The 20441-nt window shown below is 37.8% G+C and overlaps 1 protein-coding gene across 6 annotated transcripts in view; it reads right to left on the bottom strand.

Moving 5' to 3' along the window:
• Window positions 1-20441, bottom strand: part of LOC126281577 (uncharacterized) — a 280344-nt gene that overhangs the window by 101168 nt on the left and 158735 nt on the right. The window contains exon 1 of one of the 6 annotated variants that reach the window (XM_049980655.1): window positions 6671-6818. The exons of 4 other annotated variants lie outside the window; for them this stretch is intronic. In XM_049980655.1, the coding sequence (XP_049836612.1) occupies window positions 6671-6691 (21 nt within the window). In that variant the 5' untranslated portion in view covers window positions 6692-6818. Of the gene's footprint in view, window positions 1-6670; window positions 6819-20441 lie in introns of those variants that run through there. One more of the 6 variants, XM_049980658.1, reaches the window with a different exon arrangement.

Here is a 20441-nt window from a genome sequence, read left to right as displayed (position 1 = left end):
AACGACAGTATGCCTCAAACGAAATGGAAATACATCGATCAACTTCAACGAAAAGCAAAAAAAAACACAATTATTGCCAATAAATGGTTTATGTGGTGTGAATGATTAGAGAAGTCACATAACAAAACAATAAACAATGAAAACAACATTATTTTTCATATATTTACCAAGGAAAATCGCCCAAAAGCCGTATGTTTTGGGAAGCTATTTTATTTAGAAAACTAGTTTCGGCATCTCAGTAACGCCATCATCAGGCTCCTATGCACTCTATGTACAGACATTCAGATACATAGATACTTGGGTATTGGATCCGTCAGTACCTTGATTCCTTGAATACGTTTCTGGAGTGTTTACGTCGACGAATTGTTACTTCGACGACTTGTTGTTAAGCCGTCCATACTAATGGCTCCGGTATACATGTGTCCATGTATCTGTCTGTACACAGAGTGCATAGGATCCTGCAGATGACATTACTGAGGTGCCGAAACTGGTTGTTAAATAAAATAAATTCCCACAACATATGGCTGTTTGAAGATTTTCCTTGGTATATATTTGACAAGCCGGTATCCTGATTCCACAATGGATGAGCGAAGATAATTTTTCATCGTCTACTGTACAAGTGAACCCAACGACATTTACATTTCTTTTCCGCAGTGAAAAAAGTAGGTACTGTCAAACATGGCAAAATATGCTCTTACGCGCTGTTGGGTACAAGGAGATTAAGTCGATAGAAAATTGTTAAGAAATGCAGGAAGAGGGCTACCAGCAACATATGTTAGATAGCTGCATTATCCAGCAGAACTTTTCTATAAACTTCGTCAACGAAATTCTGCAGTACTTTCTCACTTAAACTAGCGTTTCATATGTGGTTTAATGGAGGAAGAAGAATACGTAGCAATATTTTCACTTTATACATCAACGAATTTTGTGTTAATATTATCCAGTCTGATAACTACGTTCCAGCATCAGTGCCACCAATATCGACCGAATCTAAATAATTCTACAACAATACAACACTGAACTATCTACAGAAGATTCCAAGAAACAAGAAACAAGAAACGTAGGAACATTTTCACTTTATACATCAACGAATTTTGTGTTAATATTATCCAGTCTGATAACTACGTTCCAGCATCAGTGTCACGAATATCGACCGAATCTAAATAATTCTACAACAATACAACACTGAACTATCTACAGAAGATTCCAAGAAACAAGTGAAATGATTTTACGACAGAAGAAAAGCAAGCAAAAATAAAAGCTACGAGAGATATCGGAGCGACTAGAACTTCTTACTCCATTACGACGTGATCACATCAACATCAGGATGTGGTTCAACGGCAAGATAGTAAAAACATTCGCGAAGAGGACTAATTATCTCAGCGGGACTAATCTTTAAAGCCAAGGCGTGCGGTTCCTTATAGGGGTTCCTTCTGCTGTTTGAGAAAAAAAAGTTTATACATATTTCGACTTTCTGCTTGGCAAATTTAGTTAGCATATTCATTTACAAACAATCTGGTTTCCACTGTTTCTCGAGACATTATTCATCGCGGATGTTGGTCGTTATAGGAGATATTCTTTCATGGTGTACACGTAAATACTTCATGGCAGAAATTAATAGTAAATTAGACCTCAAAAATAAAATTTATAATTTACTCCGCGAAAAAGTACGTTATGTCATGATACTGTTGCCTAAATATCATTCTGACGACGTTACTTTCGTTATTAAACTCAAATGAATAAACACTGAGCGTATTTCAATTTGCAACGTTTTTCAAGAACGTTGATCCAAACACAGCTTGTTTTTTTCGGTAACTGGGTAAGTGAGAAACTCTTATTCAGTCAGTTATCTCAGTTCCAACATATCGAATTCCAGCAGAAGATAACAAATGAGGACAGAAAATAAGAACTCATTTGAAAGAATGTCTATATAAATCTATCGTAATACTTTCGCATGGAAACGCACCACGTTGTTTTGGCTTCGATGTTTTGAAACATAAAGACAAACTATGCGCGAAACGAGAAATCAAAGATGGCAGAATCGTAAATATTTTTACGCAGAAACATAAATGTCTCTGACTCGTCACGTGACCACTCCACTACCATCAGAGAGGTTGGGACGGAAGTGTACAAGTAAATAAATGTACTTAAAAATATTACATTAAGAGGATCACGTTGTACTTTTGTTGAGATGATATCGCACTGCATCTGCAGGATGGACTATGCAAGCAAAAATACTTTGTGGTACATAAGCAGACATAAATTCATCAAATGGAAAGGCCGATTCTTTTATACAGCAGTATTTATTAGAAACACTAGTAATACATCCGATAATAACTCAAAGTAAGTTATGCATTAACAATATAATCTTCTTCGAAACGGTGCCTTGGCCGAAACTAATTGATTTTGTGGCTCAGGAGTCCTATTACAGCACACATTCGGACATATAGCAGAGTTAATCTAGTGATGTTCAGTGTTTTACATTTGTGATGACACTAAATTTCCTGGAATAAATATTCAGAAGACATAGCACTGAATGACAGCCAGATGCATCAGAATATGAACATTCAAGTTACTCATAATGAAGAATACAAGTTTGCTTTGAACGTAAGTTGAAAAAACTAACAATCTTGTTTTGGAAGATGAGGTGCAAGACGTGAAAGGTGAAAAGAACACTGCTGACATTACCGATGATACTAACGTCTAGAATTTGTATTAAAACGCGCAATTATTGTGAGGACATAGGAGACCGAAATGGTCGGAGAAGGAATCTACCGAGAGGCTTTTGGTGGAACGAATGAACTGAAAATAACACTAAAAAAGAAGTCTTGTCTATTCAGTGAAATTTGCTTTACAGCTTCAATGCGCTTGAAGTAAAAAATGAACAACAAAATAAGTGATATAATTCAAAGGTGTACCTGGTGTGAAGAAGGTGTGATATGTCTATACTACATCATACAACCAAGTCATCTAGATCTCCGTCTACTCTACTCCGCAGATCACACTTAAGTGCCTGGTACAGGGTTCATAGAAGACGAAACGTACAAGAAAGAAAGCAGAATGAATAATGGCCTTGCATACCACAATATTAGAAAGGAAGAAAAAGTTGGACTTATTACAGATACCTCAAACAGATCGTCAACAACAATATCCAAAATACGGTCATTTGGGGTGCTGAGTCGTAAACCCATTGAAGCTGTAAACGACGCCGGATTGAGACAGAAGCTTACGTTCAGTTATTGGTGTTATTTTCACAGTTACGAACATTTTTACCTAGTGATAAAAAAAGAGAAGGCCCCAGAGACAGCGACTGAAATTGTACTTCCTGTCATAGGCACACTACATAGAAAGACAAGACGACACACTTATTTTGAACATGAAAATATCTTGTCAGTACGTAGCTGAAAAAGAGAATAACTTTAAACCCATCCTTCAGAGAAGCAAAGATGGAGGATGCAAATTTGAGAATTACGGATCTACTTTTGTCTTACTGTAAGAGTCTCTTTGCACTGAAAACTGATATTTTCAGTAATCACCTGGCGATTGCAGCTGCAAAAACTGGTGATTGCTTGTAAAGCACCAGCCACAACTTTGTCTTTGTTTTCTTTTTTACGTTTTAGTATGCGTACTTGTCTCCCTATTATTTTAATTCTGCTACTATTATTTAACTCCCGAGGCTGAGCAGCCTCGACAAGAAAGTGAAAGAAACTGGTGTAAGACGTGTGTCCAACTTCACCCACTGAAAATTTTTTCTGTATCTTTTCCTCGCCGATCGTGATGGCCGTGCGGTTCTAGGCGCTGCAGTCCGGAACCGAGGGACTGGTAAGGTCGCAGGTTCCAATTCTGCCTCGAGCATGTCCTTAGGTTAATTAGGTTTAAACTAAGTTCTAGGCGACTGATGACCTAAGATGTTAAGTCCCATAGTGCTCATAGCCATTTGAACCATTTCTCTTTTCCTCTACACTTATTCTTAGAGTACAAGTGCGAGTGAAGTAATGTCACTTCATTCACAACACACACAGAGACACGCACATATAAATTTAAAATAGTTCAAATCCCCAGGTTACAAAACCAGGATTCTGGGAGATTTTTTCTTCATTATAAGGCAAATACGCAACTAAGAATCCCGTGCCATTTACTGCTAATTGGCCTGTGTCTTACTGCCTCTCGCTTCGTAACTGGCCGAGAGAACCGTGACTCTGTGACGAGTAAAATCTCACAGAGCCTTCCCCCCCCCTTCCTCCCCCTCTCTCCCTCTCTCTTGGGGTCGATATGAGTGCACAGATGCAAGGAGTGCTACGCAAGCCTATTAGAACGAAGTAAATGCGCAAAAACAGAAGCTAATAATGCAGAGTGTTCATAAAGACACATTATTTTATCATATATCATCACTTTATGACGCGCATAACAACTGCTACGCCATACCCTTCTATAGTGAGTAAGGCTACGACTTTTCGACCCAGTAGATCGAGTAGCCAAACTATGCGAAGCATCCAAATCAGTTCAGCTTTCTTTCACATTAACAACCTAACTTCGTCAACTGTCAGAGAGGCAGCTTTATTGGAGCAGGTCATAAAAGTTTGTTCTGGTAAGTCCTCTGCCATTGTTTGCAGTGTCGAAATTCAGAGCCCTTTACTAGTTCTGCTCAGAATGAGGTGCCGACATCTGTCTTGGTTACACCGATAAATAAATGCAGTTTTAGAAAACAATATCAAAGCTGATAAAGCGCAAAAACTGGTCATTGGAACTTGAGAATTACATAGTGTTCTGCTAGGAGCTCGGAAGCACTTTTTTTTATAAAAAAAGAAAAGAAAACAATTTTGCAATGGACAAGAGTACGTCATATCAGCTAACGACTATTTTAATGTAGCACACACCTATAATCAATTGCGAAAGCAGTATGTGATGCAAATAGCTCGAGAGTGTTGAAGGGGTAATATTAGGAGACAAACAAAAAAACCTTGAAGTACAGTTTTCCGACCAAGAATAACAACATCGGACGCAGTAGGATTTTTTCGATCAGCAGATGAATTAGGGTTATTCTGAAAGTTATCTTGGTACTTCTTGTTAGCGTTGCAGTTGTACGATGAGTAGTGTAGTGGAATATATCAGACGTCTCGCCAAAGAATAATCCTATATATTATTATTTTTTGTTAAGAATTGGTCCACAGTTGCACTGCAACGTACGTGTGGATGATTCTGTGCAGTCTAGCCAATCTAACCGATGAGAGGCGGTAGATTTCGTAAGTGTGGGGAAAGTGACAGCACCAAGAAAATAGTGAGCCGATAGAAAATGAATTTCGAACCTATGCATTCGAAGTAGAAAATAAATTATCGTCGCCATATTTGCAGCTACGTGTTAACAATATCATCTGCCTATTGAGCTATCCGATGGAAACTGACAGTACTTACATACGCAACTGCGTCGCAAAATTACAGAGACTCATAATTTTAAACGTAACCAGTATACAATCCTTATGGAAAAGAAGACTGAAACATTCATTCTCAAAGTGTGTAATTTCCACAGGTGAGGTAACTATTCACGTCAATGAGTGCGTATATTTTCCGCATTTGAGCTTTTACAGTAACCAACGAGATGGCCGACTTCGTGCGCACCTCAGGTGGAGTCAGTAACATTCACATTATAAGGGTCCTTTCTTCATATAACACACACAGTTTACGGAAATTCGGCTGTTTAGATGTGTTGCAGTGTTCGTTTTCCCACAAACCGAGAAAGATTGTTTTCTAGCAGGATGGCGCAACGCGGAGAAGTAATGCTACTAAGGAAATATTGATCGAAGAGAATCCTTTGTTTACCTACTCGGAACCCACATTTCAAATCATTTTATTTTTCTATCCTGGAGCTATACAAAGCTGTCGTAGAACAATGCGACCTACTGCTACGGTCACGCCCAAACTGGACAGATATAGATTGTCTCCTAGGTGTATTTATTGCTACAAATTGTGGCCAAGATTTAGTACTAAAAGTGAGAAAAAGCACTCCTTATTTACACATGTAAATTTTTGTGCATGTAAGTTGACGTCATTATTTAGCAGTTACTGTATCACACCTCGAAACCTACGCTTAGAATGCTTCCACTGCACATTCTTACGAAAGAACTTACACATAAAGGAGACGCGGCAAGCGAAGTAATGAAACAGAGACAATACATAACTGAGCTGTCAGACACTTGTGAAACACAATAGTTAGCCAACGAATTGCAAAAATTCTGTGGAAGGACAATGCTACCGACACACCCTAAATGGACAGAGACGGAATATGTTCTAAATGTCTTTCGTTCAACAACCGGTCGTCAAGATTTAGTACTAAAAATGGAAAAACACTCTTCTTATTTACATACAACGATGTATTAGTTGTTTATAAGCTGGCTTGATCTTCTACTACACCTTGAAAAGCACGCTGAAATCTTTTTGCTGCACATCCAAATAAAGAAAGGTGTATGTAAAGTAAGACGCAGAAGGGGTGGTAGCGAAATAGAAAATATCTGATAAGGGCAGTGAAATTGACACTTGCGGAACACAGCAATTGACCAGTGAATTCCAGAAAGACATCCTTGTCAACAGCGCTCACGTGCGTCCCAGGAAACTAACAGTGAACATAATCAGCAACACAGACGCGGCCAGGACGTAGTGCTTTGTGTGTACTTACGCGCGGCGGCAGGTCCTTCATGGCAATGCGCCCGTCCTACGCGCACCAGTGACTAGCGAGCGCAGATCAATGTTGCGCCAGCGGCAACGCCACAACTAGAATACACCGCCAGGCAGCTCTGCCGTCGCCCCGAGCGCGCCCGCGCGCCTGCGCATCGACTTCCCGCTCTCGCCGCTGTTCAACTATCGTGAATTCCACTCGACCAATCGCCGAGCACCAGCCGTCAGCGTGAATGTCCCTTTAACTGTCCCTTTAAATGCCTGCGATAAGCGACCAGTGTGCTACTGCAGCAACGCATTCACCAGCTGTATATGACGCATATTCAAACTACGACGTTGTGCAAAGATTACGCATATTGTCCTGAGGTATAACAGTGACCGTCTTGCAAATTCTTTTTTATTGTGTACTAGCTGTATCCGGCGTGAGTTGTAATGCCACGGAGAGAAATAAAGTGTCTGATTTTATACTCGTAATCTATTTATTGAACTACTTTTCGATACACATTATTTCTTGTTTCTCCGTCTGGTACTTACACGAATAAGTTGACAGTAAATACTACGTATACTGCGTTCGTCAAAACTACGTACAAAATATGTTAAATACACAAAGTCGCGACACTCCATGGAGCGAAACTGGTTTCCGTTTGACACCTGGAGCAACACTAGCGCTCCAAGCGGTGAGAAAGCAGACATATACCTGCGTCTTAAGGACAATATCTGTTACGGTTTGTGTTCCATTCGTTAGTAAATTACTAAGTGGCATAAGCTATAGTGAAATAAATATAAGAACATCTCATTGATTCAGTAACATAAACTACAACTTACTCAGGAAGAAAGACTAATACTTTAGAATATCTGCATAACTGCGTCTTACTCCACTGAAAGCAAAAAAATATAAAGCAATATTTTATCATATTTTTCTATTGTTATCTGTTCTTATTATGATATTAACTTCCCATGACACGTGAAAATATTTTATGACGTCTAATGATTCGCCCATTCTCAATGCTTCACTTGACTTTCTAATAGATATGTTGAAGGTTCTTGCCGTTTGTGGTTCAGACGTAGCAACTATTTTGGAATTGGTTTCTTCTGTGTTGGGAAACAGCTCTATTTTATTTGTCTTCTTATTATCGGTTTTCTTTCAACTACAGGTGTGATGGCCTATTTTGGACGTTAAATAATGTAGGTATTACATTCTATACAGGTTTCCTACTTTCTCTGATTTGTTTGAAAGTTTAGCAAACAAAGCTTCACGTTGTTGGTTAGATACACGACATCTTGTAATGCTTCAGTTCTTTTAGTGTTTACTAGCAATTTTTTTGTTATTGACGTTGTTTAGTTCATATCTCTACGTTACAGGAGAATCGGAAATAAACTGTTTCTAAGGTGCCGTATCATCCCTCCCAGGCTCCATAGGAAACTAATAAATGGCTAATGGGCTGTCAGTATTTTGTTATTGTCGATTTTTGTTGCATTAAATACGCTTCCTATTGCATTAACTATCCTACGAATCAATATAAACGACATTATTCACACCCATTTGATATTTGATTCAGAAACGTCGCTTGCTCGCCGCTTGGAAAGCTGCTATCGCAGTAGATAACAAAAAACAGACGGAGTGGCGCAACTGCTAAGTTAGACTGTGATTAACCGTAGACCACATGTAACATTGATCACGCATGTCACAATCTCTGCCGTCTTAAGGCTTGAATTCAATATCTGAGTCACATGACTCGGGACAGAAAGCTGAGTTCCTGTCATTATGTTTTGTGTGAAGTGAAGCTGACTGTTACAGTTTTTCTCATTTATAACTGAAATTAAGCATTCATTTTGACAATTCAACGAATTGTAGCACTACTGTTAGACATGTAGCGGTTTAGTTAACCTAGTTTCTCTGGAATTCCTGGTAATAAAGCAACGGTTATCGTTAATAAATGCGATCAGGTTGAAGCGCTTTGACATTTCTTTTTAACAGGCGACAGAATAACTGTTATTTGGTGAATACTTCTATTTCATTTTTCTTTATTTATTTTGTACTGCGAATTCTAGTAGTTCACCGCTTCCATAGGCTTGGAAGACAAAATAACAATTTCGCACACAGCATTAGTTTTCTAACGATTGCACAAGATTATGTTTGAGATGTTGTAGTATGCTTTGTACGAAAGGAAATGTGCTTATTTGCCTAACATCGGGTATTTACACGAAATAAGCGGATAATTTTCTGACTTTTGCTTAATCCAGTACAGATACCGAAACGACATCAAGATCGGAAGCGTAATATATTAGATAACGTTGATTATACTTGTGTAGAGAGCTACATATTAACAACGTGTCGTCTCAAGAACCTTAGTCGCACATCGGCTTTTACATCCAAGGACCAAATCCATCCCAACTTTCAACTCATGGAAAAAACTCTGCAAGGATTCTGAAATAGTGAGACAGTTCCCCTTCACAATTGAGATTTTCATCCTCTTGTGAGGTGTGTAGAGTCGAAAGAAGATTTCTCTGGGAATATATGAAGGAGACTATTTGTGCTGTTAATACAAAACACAAAATCTAATCTGTAACGAAAATACACTGTAGATGAAGAACCTTCAGGGATGCGGGATGAGTCAAGATCTACAGTTAACATCAAGCAAATTGTATACAATCTGTATTAACATTAATGTGCTTACCTCTATACAGCATAGTTATATTCATACATACAGTAGCTAATTAAGTAGTAAAAAGAAAAAGTCTTGCTTGTAGTGCATTACTATTTACCATATAGATTGACAACATACTTTCGTACCTACAAAATAACCAACAGATTTTTTTAATTATTGAATCTCGACTTTCAAAACTAAAAAGAGTGGTTAATTTGAGTACAGTTTTCCTTTGAACTGATAGAAATTCCCTATTTCTTGCTTTGTGTTAGATGAGAGCTTGCTTGACATCATACGTTTGCAGCAGAAACATGCGAGCGTGTGGAAAATAGCTCACCAAAGTTTCATCGGTATCGGATGAATGGTTTTAGAAACGCACACAGGACAAACATACAAAAAGCAATTCATTTTTATTTATATAGATTATGTATTTTACATTATTATCAGCCATTTTATAGTGAGACTTTACGATTTCAGCCTGTCCTTGTCTATTTCTCCAAGCATAATCTCTTGACCCCTTATTATCATGTATTTCTCTTCATTAGTCCTGTATTTCAATATTCGACAAATTCTCTTCATATAATCATTCTTCACATATAATAATCGTCGTAGATTTTTCTACGTCGTTGTCCGTGTTCCTGCTCCATTGCGTAATGCACTTTCAATGGGTGCCACATGCAATCTTTTCTCTGTCGCCTTCGTAATGCCAGATTGTCTGTTTTACTGGAATTTACTTTGAATCCGACATTTTTACATGATTCCAGGGACTTTCTCATGACGCATTTCACAGCAAGATCACCTGATCAGTGTATTATGAAACACCATCTATCTTCAGTGACACACCCCTACTCCTTTGCACACACACTTCTCTGTCATCGCATTAGAAAGTTATTAATGTATATTTTGGTATATCTTAAAAGAGAGCCTGGAATAAGCAGAAACTTTCTCCTTATCCCTCGGATATGCTCATTGTTCTAGACAGGTGACCTCTCAGCTACATCATCAATTCAGTATCTTGATGTAAATTTCTTATCACTGGTACGGTACGCAATTTCAATTCAGGCTACTTTTCCACATATCGTACATAAATTTATGATAGGGACGTTACCATATACCACCTGTAAATTAGTATGAGTTGGATGCTTATCTCTATCTCTGTCTATCATCTTTCCTACCACATGCTTTGTAGTGAATATATTAGCAATACACGATCAACCTAAAAAACGGCATTGTTCCTCTCAAATATTTATTTTTCATATTATTTCCTACATCAAACAACCACCATCAAATAATAATAATAATAATAGCAACGGCACAGAAATAATGAAATCATAACTTACAAAATACAACGTTTTCTTGCAGAGCACATCCGAATCGATAGCCCGAAACCGAAGAATATATAGCAGAGTCTAGAATAAAAGGTCTTAGAAATCAAATGCTAGACTGAATAGCGTTTTCAAGTGTGGTTATGGAACCAAATCAAAAAATTGTAGCGGTGAACAAAAGTCTGAAATTCTAGATGATCGACAAAGAAGAGTATAGGATAAAACGCAACAACAACAATTTAAGGCAGAATGGGACGAACTGTCAGCTCTCAGAGGCAACGACCAGTGTCCCAGGCACAAGATTCGTGGTTAGTTTTGTAGAAGAGGAGAGTGATATAAAAAATAAGAAATTAATTAAGGCAGGATAGGACACTTCCGTTACAGTGAAAGCAGAGGCGAAGAAGACTTGTATGACTAAAGAAATTGTCGAGCTTATGAATGAGAGAAGAAAATGTAAGTATCTTAAGAATGAGGGTGAAACCCTGAAGTGCAATTTACATAGGAATGAAATTAACAGAACTACAGACAGAGAAAGACGAAATGGAGGGGAGGAACATGTATTTAGAAATATATGATGCTATGAAAAATCATCGCGGCAAGCAGGAAGATTAAACGTTAGTAAGAGCAAATAAAATATTAATGACTTGACCTACTATGTACATCTGGGTTATTTCTATTAGATCCAGGTGAAAGTGGAGACAGATGTGAAGTGTACCAGGTATAAAATTGTTTAGTTACGTAGCTAGTGTGAGTGAGGAGACAGACGCCTTTTCACAGCAGCAGACCATGTGGAAGTCTTTTGCTGAAGATAAAAACTTTTTTTTTTTACAGAAGGCACTTTTAAAGTTTAAAAACATGAATTTGTGATAGTAAATTGGGCTTACACGGACATGTGCTGAATTCAGTTATTATATTAGATGGAAACATAGTAGGTGAATATGGATTGGGGCAAAGAAATGAAAGAGGAAGGAAGCCTCCTCGTAGAATTTTGCGCAGAGCATAACTTAATCATAGCTAATACTTCGTATAGGAATCATGAAAGAAGGTTGTCTACATGGAAGAACGTGGAGATACTAAAAGGCATCAGATAGATTATATAATGGTAAGACAAAGATTTAGGAACCAGGTTTTAAATTGTAAGGCATTTCCAGGGGCAGATGTGGACTCTGACCATAATCTATTGGTTATGAACTGTAGATTAAAACTGAAGAAACTGCAAAAAGGTGGGAATTTAAGGAGATGGGACCTGGATAAAGTGAAAGAACCAGAATTGTACAGAGTTTCAGGGAGAGCATAAAGGAACAACTGACAGGAATGGGGGAAAGAAATACAGTAGAAGAAGAATGGTTAGCTTTGAGGGATGAAATAGTGAAGGCAGCAGAGGATCAAATAGGTAAAAAGACGAGAGCTAGTAGAAAGCCTTAGGAAACAATAAATATTGAATTTAATTGATGAAAGGAGAAAATATAAAAATGCAGTAAGTGAAGCAGGCAAAAAGGAATACAAACGTCTCAAAAATGATATCGACAGGAAGTGCAAAATAGCTAAGCAGGGATGGCTAGAGGACAAATGTAAGGATGTAGAGGCTTATCTCACTAGGGGTAAGATAGATACTGCCTGCAGGAAAATTAAAGAGTCCTTTGGAGAAAAGAGAATCACTTGCATGAATATCAAGAGCTCATATGGAAGCGCAGTTCTAAGCAAAGAAGGGAAAGCAGCAAGGTGGAAGGAGTATATAGAGGGTCTATACAAGGGCGATGCACTTGAGGACAATATTATGGAAATGGAAGAGGATGTAGATGAAGATGAAATGGGAGATATGATATTGCGTGAAGAGTTTGACAGAGCACTGAAAGACCTGAGTCGAAACAAGGCCCCCGGAGTAGACAAATTCCATTGGAACTACTGACGGCGTTGGGAGAGCCAGACCTGACAAAACTCTACCATCTGGTGAAAAAGATGTATGAAACAGGCGAAATACCCTCAGACTTCGAGAAGAATATAATAATCCCAATCCCAAAGAAAGCAGGTGTTGACAGATGTGAAAATTACCGAACTATCACTTTAATAAGTCACAGCTGCAAAATACTAACGCGGATTCTTTACAGACGAATGGAAAAACTGATAGAAGCCGACCTCGGGGAAGATCAGTTTGGATTCCGTAGAAATGTTGGAACACGTGAGACAATACTGACCTTACGACTTATCTTCGAAGAGAGATTAAGGAAAGGCAAACCTACGGTTCTACCATTTGTAGACTTAGAGAAAGCTTTTGACAATGTTGATTGGAATACTCTCTTTCAAATTCTGAAGGTGGCAGGGGTAAAATACAGAGAACGAAAGGCTATTTAAAATTTGTACAGAAAACCGATGGCAGATATAAGAATCGAGGGGTATGAAAGGGAAGCAGTGGTTGGGATGGGAGTGATACAGGGTTGTAGTCTATCCTCGAAGTTATTCAATCTGTATATTGAGCAAGCAGTAAAAGAAACAAAAGAAAAGTTCGAAGTAGATATTAAAATCCATGGAGAAGAAATAAAATCTTTGAGGTTCGCCGATGACATTGTAATTCTGTCAGAGACAGCAAAGGACTTGGAAGAGCAGTTGAACGGAATGGACAGTGTCTTGAAAGGAGGGTATAAGATGAACATCAACAAAAGCAAAACGAGGATAATGGAATGTAGTCGAATTAAGTCGGGTGATGCTGAAGGAATTAGATTAGGAAATGACACACTTAAAGCAGTAAAGGAGTTTTGCTATTTGGGGAGCAAGATAACGGATGATGGACGAAGTAGAGAAGATATAAAATGTAGACTGGCAATGGTAAGGAAAGCGTTTCTTAAGAAGAGAAATTTGTTAACATCGAGTATTGATTTAAGTGTCAGGAGGTCGTTTCTCAAAGTATTTGTATGGAAGTGAAACGTGGACGATAATTGCTTAGACAAGAAGAGAATAGAAGCTTTCGAAATGTGGTGCTACAGAAGAAAGCTGAAGATTAGATGGGTAGATCACATAACTAATGAGGAGGTATTGAATAGAATTGGGGAGAAAAGATGTTTGTGGCACAACCTGACAAGAACACGGGACCGGTTGGTAGGACATATTCTGAGACATAGAGGGATCACCAATTAAGTATTGGAGGGCAGCGTGGAGGGTAAAAATCGTAAAGGGAGACCAAGAGATGAATACACTAAGCATATTCAGAAGGATGTAGGTTGCAGTAGGTACTGGGAGATGAAGAAGCTTGCACAGGATAGAATAGCAAGGAGAGCTGCATCAAACCAGTCTCAGGACTGAAGACCACAACAACGACAACAACTTTAAGAGTAAGTTTACTGTTACCAGTCACTGTTTATTTGTTTCCACGACGCGTTTCGAAGGTTTAAACCTCCATCATCAGGTGGATACACATCGGTTAATATGGCATTTGTGTGTTTGTGTTGTGTTACGATTTCTTTGGAGGAAGTTGTGACACTGTCTCCAGTGGTCACAGGATCCTTTCACAGTCGTAACACATCACATGAACACTATCATATTGTATAAACAAATATACTATATACTATAATATATTTGTTTATACAATATGATAGTGTTCACGTGATGTGTTACGGCTGTGAAAGGATCCTGTGACCACTGGAGACAGTGTCACAACTTCCTCCAAAGAAATCGTAACACAACACAAACACACAAATGCCATATTAACCGATGTATATCCACCTGATGATGGAGGTTTAAACCTTCGAAACGCGTCGTGGAAACAAATAAACAGTGACTGGTAACAGTAAACTTATTGTTTCATTTAATGTCAATAACAGTCACGGTAAAGCCTAACCTAAAAAAAAAATGTTCGCATTTAAACTTTAAGAGTGCGAAAATAGATTTCCCATTAAGATAACTCTACTGATATCAAATAGATATATAGAACTGATGCTGAAAATCTTAAAAATATACTCTGGGACACAGTACTGTATGAAACTGAAGTGTGGATCATCAATAAGAAGTTTGTGGAAGTCCCTTACGAGGAGACAGTACAGGTTACTGGAGCAGCAACTAAGGCATCCAGGAAAAGTTAATTTGGCGGCAGAAGGAACAATACAATGGCAAAATAGTAGTGGAGGTAAAGATTAGAATATTCCATAGACTAAAAATTAGTAAGTGTTTTAATTTATTTTTTTATTTTATTTTACGAGTTGTTTATAGCTCCCTATGCCATTTATCGAAACCTCGTACCCAAGCTTCTCGATTTTTGTATAAATCTCCCTTCAAATTTCTCCGTTGCATCTCTTCCTTCACTTGATTTTTTACACTCTGCACAGAGTTTTCCTCCGTTTCCGTCGTATGGAGACCGCCAGCGTAGTGGTTTCACACGCCCATCGTATTTTACGTGCCCTTTTACCACCTCTTCGGTGTAAATGAGAGTTTTAATTCGCTTCCTGATTTCTTTATTGGGGATCTTCTCTCGCTTTGATACTCTTAAACTTCTTCTCAAAAACCCGTTACTATGGCTTCAAATCTTGCTCTGTCTTTTACGTCATTTCCCATAACTCCGGTCCTCATACAAACAAATGCTTGTACTATTGATTTACATAAACTTAGTTTGCTTTTTCATAATTTTATGTGACCAGTGGGTGGAGTTAGCCTTATTAATTGCTTATTTAGCTTGTGTTGTCCTCTTGTTTACTAGAATCCTGATCTGAGATTAAAAGTCTATGGTATTTATAATTCTGAAATGTCTCAATCGTATTCCCATCTGTTATGTCATCTTGTTTCCCATCCTAATAAGGGAGATTTTGCTTTAGTTTTCTGATAGTGAAACAAAGATTTTTGTCTGCAGTTATTGAATTTTTCCTGCATTTCAGGTCCCCTATTACGGAAAAGCTTTTATTTAGTTCTGTGAAATGTAAACATGTTTTAAGCAATAAATAAAATTATAAAATAATGTCTAAATCAGTTTTTTGCCTGTTATCAACTTAATATTTTCTCTATTGTTGGGTTGCTGATTTGTGTAAGGCCTTTTGTATGTCACAGTATGTTCGTAACTTGTCATCTGCAATTAACTGATGTTATTGTGTCTTTGGTTGTAGACTTTACAGATTACTTCATATATAAATAAAAAATTTTATCCAAAAATATTTTTGCGACTCGTTTTACAGTTACAGGTAGTTTCGAAATATCCGTTCTCTAACTGTAAGTAATCGCAGCATAGTCACGAAGGAGTTTTTTGCGTGCAGCAACATTATGTTTATGGCAAAAGAAATTAGTTAAAGCTAAACTCAGCGTAACATCAGTTAAATGCCAATGACACGTTACCAATATACACTAATGTAAGTAAAGTGCTACGCAATCCAACAACAAAGAAACAACAGACAAAAATTACTTTGGACCTAATTTCCTTAGAGTAATTATTGCTTAAAATATGTTTACATTTTATTCAGCTAAATGAAACTATTCACTGACGATAGCATGAAGGTGCTAAAACATGTTAAGGCATAATACAAGACAAAAAAATAGTTGTTTGACTTAAAGATGGACCGGAAAAACAGTAATTTTGTCTGCAGACACTGCCACGGCTAGAGCCTGAAACTACATGATGAGCAATGCAGGAATTTGTTAGAATAGCATGCTAGATACATGAAAATGCCCCGCTTTTAATGTGAGTATCGGAGTGTAAGGATTTCCCAAATCGGAGACATTTTGGGCCTGAGGCTAAACACACTTTACATGAACAGCTTGAAGATCACAACAAAATATTGATTCCATCACAGTAGATAAAACTAGATATAATAAACCAATTTGGAAGTGATTTTCCACAAATTGGATCCTACTTTAAGAACATTTCTTTGTAATTTCACTTCCTTTGTCAAGAAAAATTGAAAAATGGTATTTTTTGTTGGTCCTCAAATTTCTGAAGGACCACAGATACCAGAAATAAAAAAAAAATCAGAAAAATATGCATGGACTGCCTTCAGCTCTGTTACTAAAAACTTTATAGAGAATAAAACATCTAGTTTTCAAGAACATCGCCGAAATCATGTTGAACAATTTCAGTAAGTTGGAAAGTAATGTCAGTGTTAATTTTTTATTCCTACACTCACATACTGACTAATTTCTTGAAATCCATGAGCTTATAGTGAGGAGCGCAGAAAAACACTTCCACCAGGAGATTAATAAGGTGAAGGAGAGGTACCAAGGACGACTGAATGAAAGAATGGAGACGTTGAAGAGGGACGGTAAGCATGAATATTTTTCGAGGAAATAAAAAAGAGTAAGCTTGAAAATTAAATGAAGCAGAGTACACATTATGTTCCTAAATAAAGACTTTTAGCATATATCAGAAAAAATAAAATAAAACAGTAATTATAAAAAAAATATTTTAATTGATAATCTATTTTAACATTCATGTTGCAGTTACTTAAGTGTTTAAACTATAACATCTTGTTATGTGAAAAATTCTGACGTAATAGAAAAAAATTAAAATAATTTTCTGAGTCAGCATTACAAATTGATTCCCGAACACCCGTTTTTGTGAAATTATCTGCAAAAATTTTTTTAAATCACAAGTTCTTATTATAGAAGATGTTGGAAGCAATAGTTACATAGAAATTAAAATATTAGCACAATTAGGGAGGAATGGAGATCTGAATTAAACAAATCGAATAGCTCATAGCTAAACAAAAAAAAGGAAATCCGACACTTTTATGTAGAATTACTTAGGGGGTCTCTAGCCTGTGTAGACCTCTTCATCTCTGAATAAGTACTGCAACCTAAATTTGTCTAAATCTGCTTACTGTATTCATCTGTTGGTCTCCCTCTACCATTTTTTACCCCCCACACCTCATTCAGGTACTAAACTGGTGATGCCGTGATCCCTCAGAATGTGTCCCGTCAACTGATCCTCTCTTTCAGTCAAACTGTGTCACGAATTTCTTGAGTCGCCATTTCTTTTCAGTACTCCGACATTAACTGTGCCATGAATTTCTTGAGTCGCCATTTCTTTTCAGTACTCCTTCATTAGTCACGCAATCTACCCGACTACTCTTCATTGTTTTACTGTAGTACCACATTTCAAAAGCTTTTATTCTCTTCTTGTCTGAACTGTTTATCGTCCTCGTTTCTCTTCTATACAAGGCTACAGCCCAGACAAATAACTTCAGAAAAGATTTCCTAACAAATCTATATGTGATATTAAGAGATTTCTCTTCTTTAGAAACACTTTTCTTGCTATGGACGTTCTATACTTTATACCCTCCCAACTTCGGCAGTCATCATTTATTTTGCTTCCCAAATAGTAAAACTAATGTACTAATTTTAATGTCCTGTTTCTTAACTTAATTCTCTCAAAATCACCTGATTTAATTAGACTACATTTCGTTATGCTTGTACTGATTTTGTTGATGTGTATCCTATATTCTTTTTACAAGACACTGTCGTTCTGTTCAACTGCTCTTCCAACTCCAATGCTGTCTCTGACAGAATTACAATGTCATCAATTAGTCACAACCAAACTGATGAAATTATGAAACAAAAAATTACAAATAAAAAGATTGGAAGTGATACGATCACTGTATAACGTACCACACAAAAATACTGCATAATATCGTAAACAATGCTTGCCATAGTTACACTCCGCCATTAAACGTAAATACTCACACAGCTTTTTTTATGTAACTGTGTTGTTGTTGTTGTTTTTGTTGTTGTGGACTTCAGTCCAGAGACTTGTTCGATTCAACTCTCCATGCTACTCTAGCCTCTGCATGCCTTTTCATCTCGGAATAACTACCGTAACATACATCCTTCTGAATCTGCTTAGCGTATTCATCTCTTGGTCCCCCTCTACGATTTTTAGCCTCCACGCTTCCCTCCAGTATTAAATTGGTGATTCCTTGATGCCTCAGAACGTGACCTACAAACCGATCCCTTCTTCTATTCAGGTTGTGCCACAAATTTCTCTTCTCCTCAGTTCTGTTCAGTACCTCCTCTCCAGTTACGCAATCAACCCATCTAATCGTCAGCATTCTTCTGTAGAACCTCATTTCGAAAGCTTACATTCTCTTCTTGTGCATGTTTCACTCCCATACATAGCTACACTCCATACAAATACTTTCAGAAAAGACTTGCTGAAACTTAAATCTATGATCGATGTAACGAATTTCTCTTTTTAGAAACGCTTTCCTTGCCATAGCCAGTCTACATTTCATATCCTCTCTACTCCGACCATCATCAGTTATTTTGTCGTCCAAATAGCAAAACTAATTTACTACTTTAGGTGTCTCATTCCCTAATCTAATACCCTCAGCAAATTCGAATACATTCCACTATTTTCTTTTTGCTTTTGTTGACGTTCATCTTATATCCTTCTTTCAAGACACTGGCCATTCCGTTCAGCAGCTCTTCCAGGTCATTTTCTCTCTCGGACAGAATTACAACGTCGTCGGCAAACCTCAAAGTCTTTTCTTCTTCTCCATGGATTGTAATTCCTGCTCAAAGTTTTTCTTTTCTTTCCTTTACAGCCTGCTCCTATCTCAGTCACTGCTTCCCTTTCATGACCCTAGAATCTTACGACTGCCATATAGTTTCTGCACAGATTTAAATAGTCTTTCGCTTCCTGTATTTTACCCTGCCACCTTCAGAATTTAAACGGTACCAAGAAAAAATTTCCTACGTGAATTTAACATAAATGTGATTCTAAATATACTCGAAGTCATCCAAAAGTTAATATAGAGAGAACAAATGAACTCTACACAGAAACGATCATTGGTTATCCAGGGAGACATTTTATGGTTTGCTTGGTACATGGCACATATGGAAATCCTTGTGAGAATTAACGGATGTTGTTGTGTTCATGAGCCTGAAGACTGGTTTGATGCTGCATTCCGCTACAACCTGGAACCGCGCGACCGCTACGGTCGCAGGTTGGAATCCTGCCTCGGGCATGGGTGTGTGTGATGTCCTTAGGTTAGTTACGTTTAAGTAGTTCTAAGGGACTGATGACCACAGACGTTAAGTCCCATCGTGCTCAGAGCCATTTGATGCCACCTCCCATGTTACCCTATCCTACATCCTTCTGAAGCAGCTTGCTATATTCATCTCTTGGTCTCCCTCTACGATTTTTACCTCCCATGCTTCTCTCCAGCGCTAAACTTGTGATTCCTTGATGCCTCGGAATGTGTCCTACCAACCGATCCCTTCTTCTAGTCACTTCGTGCCATAAATCCCTTTGCTCCCCAATTCTGTTCAGTACTTCCTCGTTAGTTACGTGATGTATTCACCCAATCTTCAACGTTCTTCTGTAGCACCACATCTCAAAAGCTTCTATTCTCTTGTTTTCTAAACTGTCTATCGTCCATGTTTCATTTCCATACATAGCTACACTTCATATAAACGCTTTCAAAAAAGACGTCCTAACACTTAAACCGGTACTTAATGTGAACAGACATCCCTTTTCCAGAAACGCTTCTCTAGCTACATTTTACATCCTCTTTACTTCAGCCACCATCAGCTACTTTGCTTAACGGATAGGTGCTAATAAATATGTACTGCAGGCCAGCCTTTCAGTCACGTGACTTAAAATCATATGAGTTTAAAAGCTAGTTCATTTCTAAGGTATGAGTAGTATTCCAAGGACTTCGAAACTTTTCCTCCAGACGCAGTCATGTGAGAAGTGAACGTATACAACGATAAGCACGTCTGGTTTGCGCCAAAATTCACAAAATTTCTTACGTAACTAGTCGGATACTTGGGTACTGGAGCAGTGCTAGTTAGTGCAAGAAAAACATGAAAGAAAACGAAAATATTATTT

Source organism: Schistocerca gregaria, chromosome 7 (assembly GCF_023897955.1).
Source record: "Schistocerca gregaria isolate iqSchGreg1 chromosome 7, iqSchGreg1.2, whole genome shotgun sequence".
NCBI classification, from domain to species: Eukaryota; Metazoa; Arthropoda; class Insecta; order Orthoptera; family Acrididae; genus Schistocerca; species Schistocerca gregaria.
Note: the sequence above shows the minus strand (reverse complement) of the source record. Positions and strands in the feature narration are given on the sequence as shown.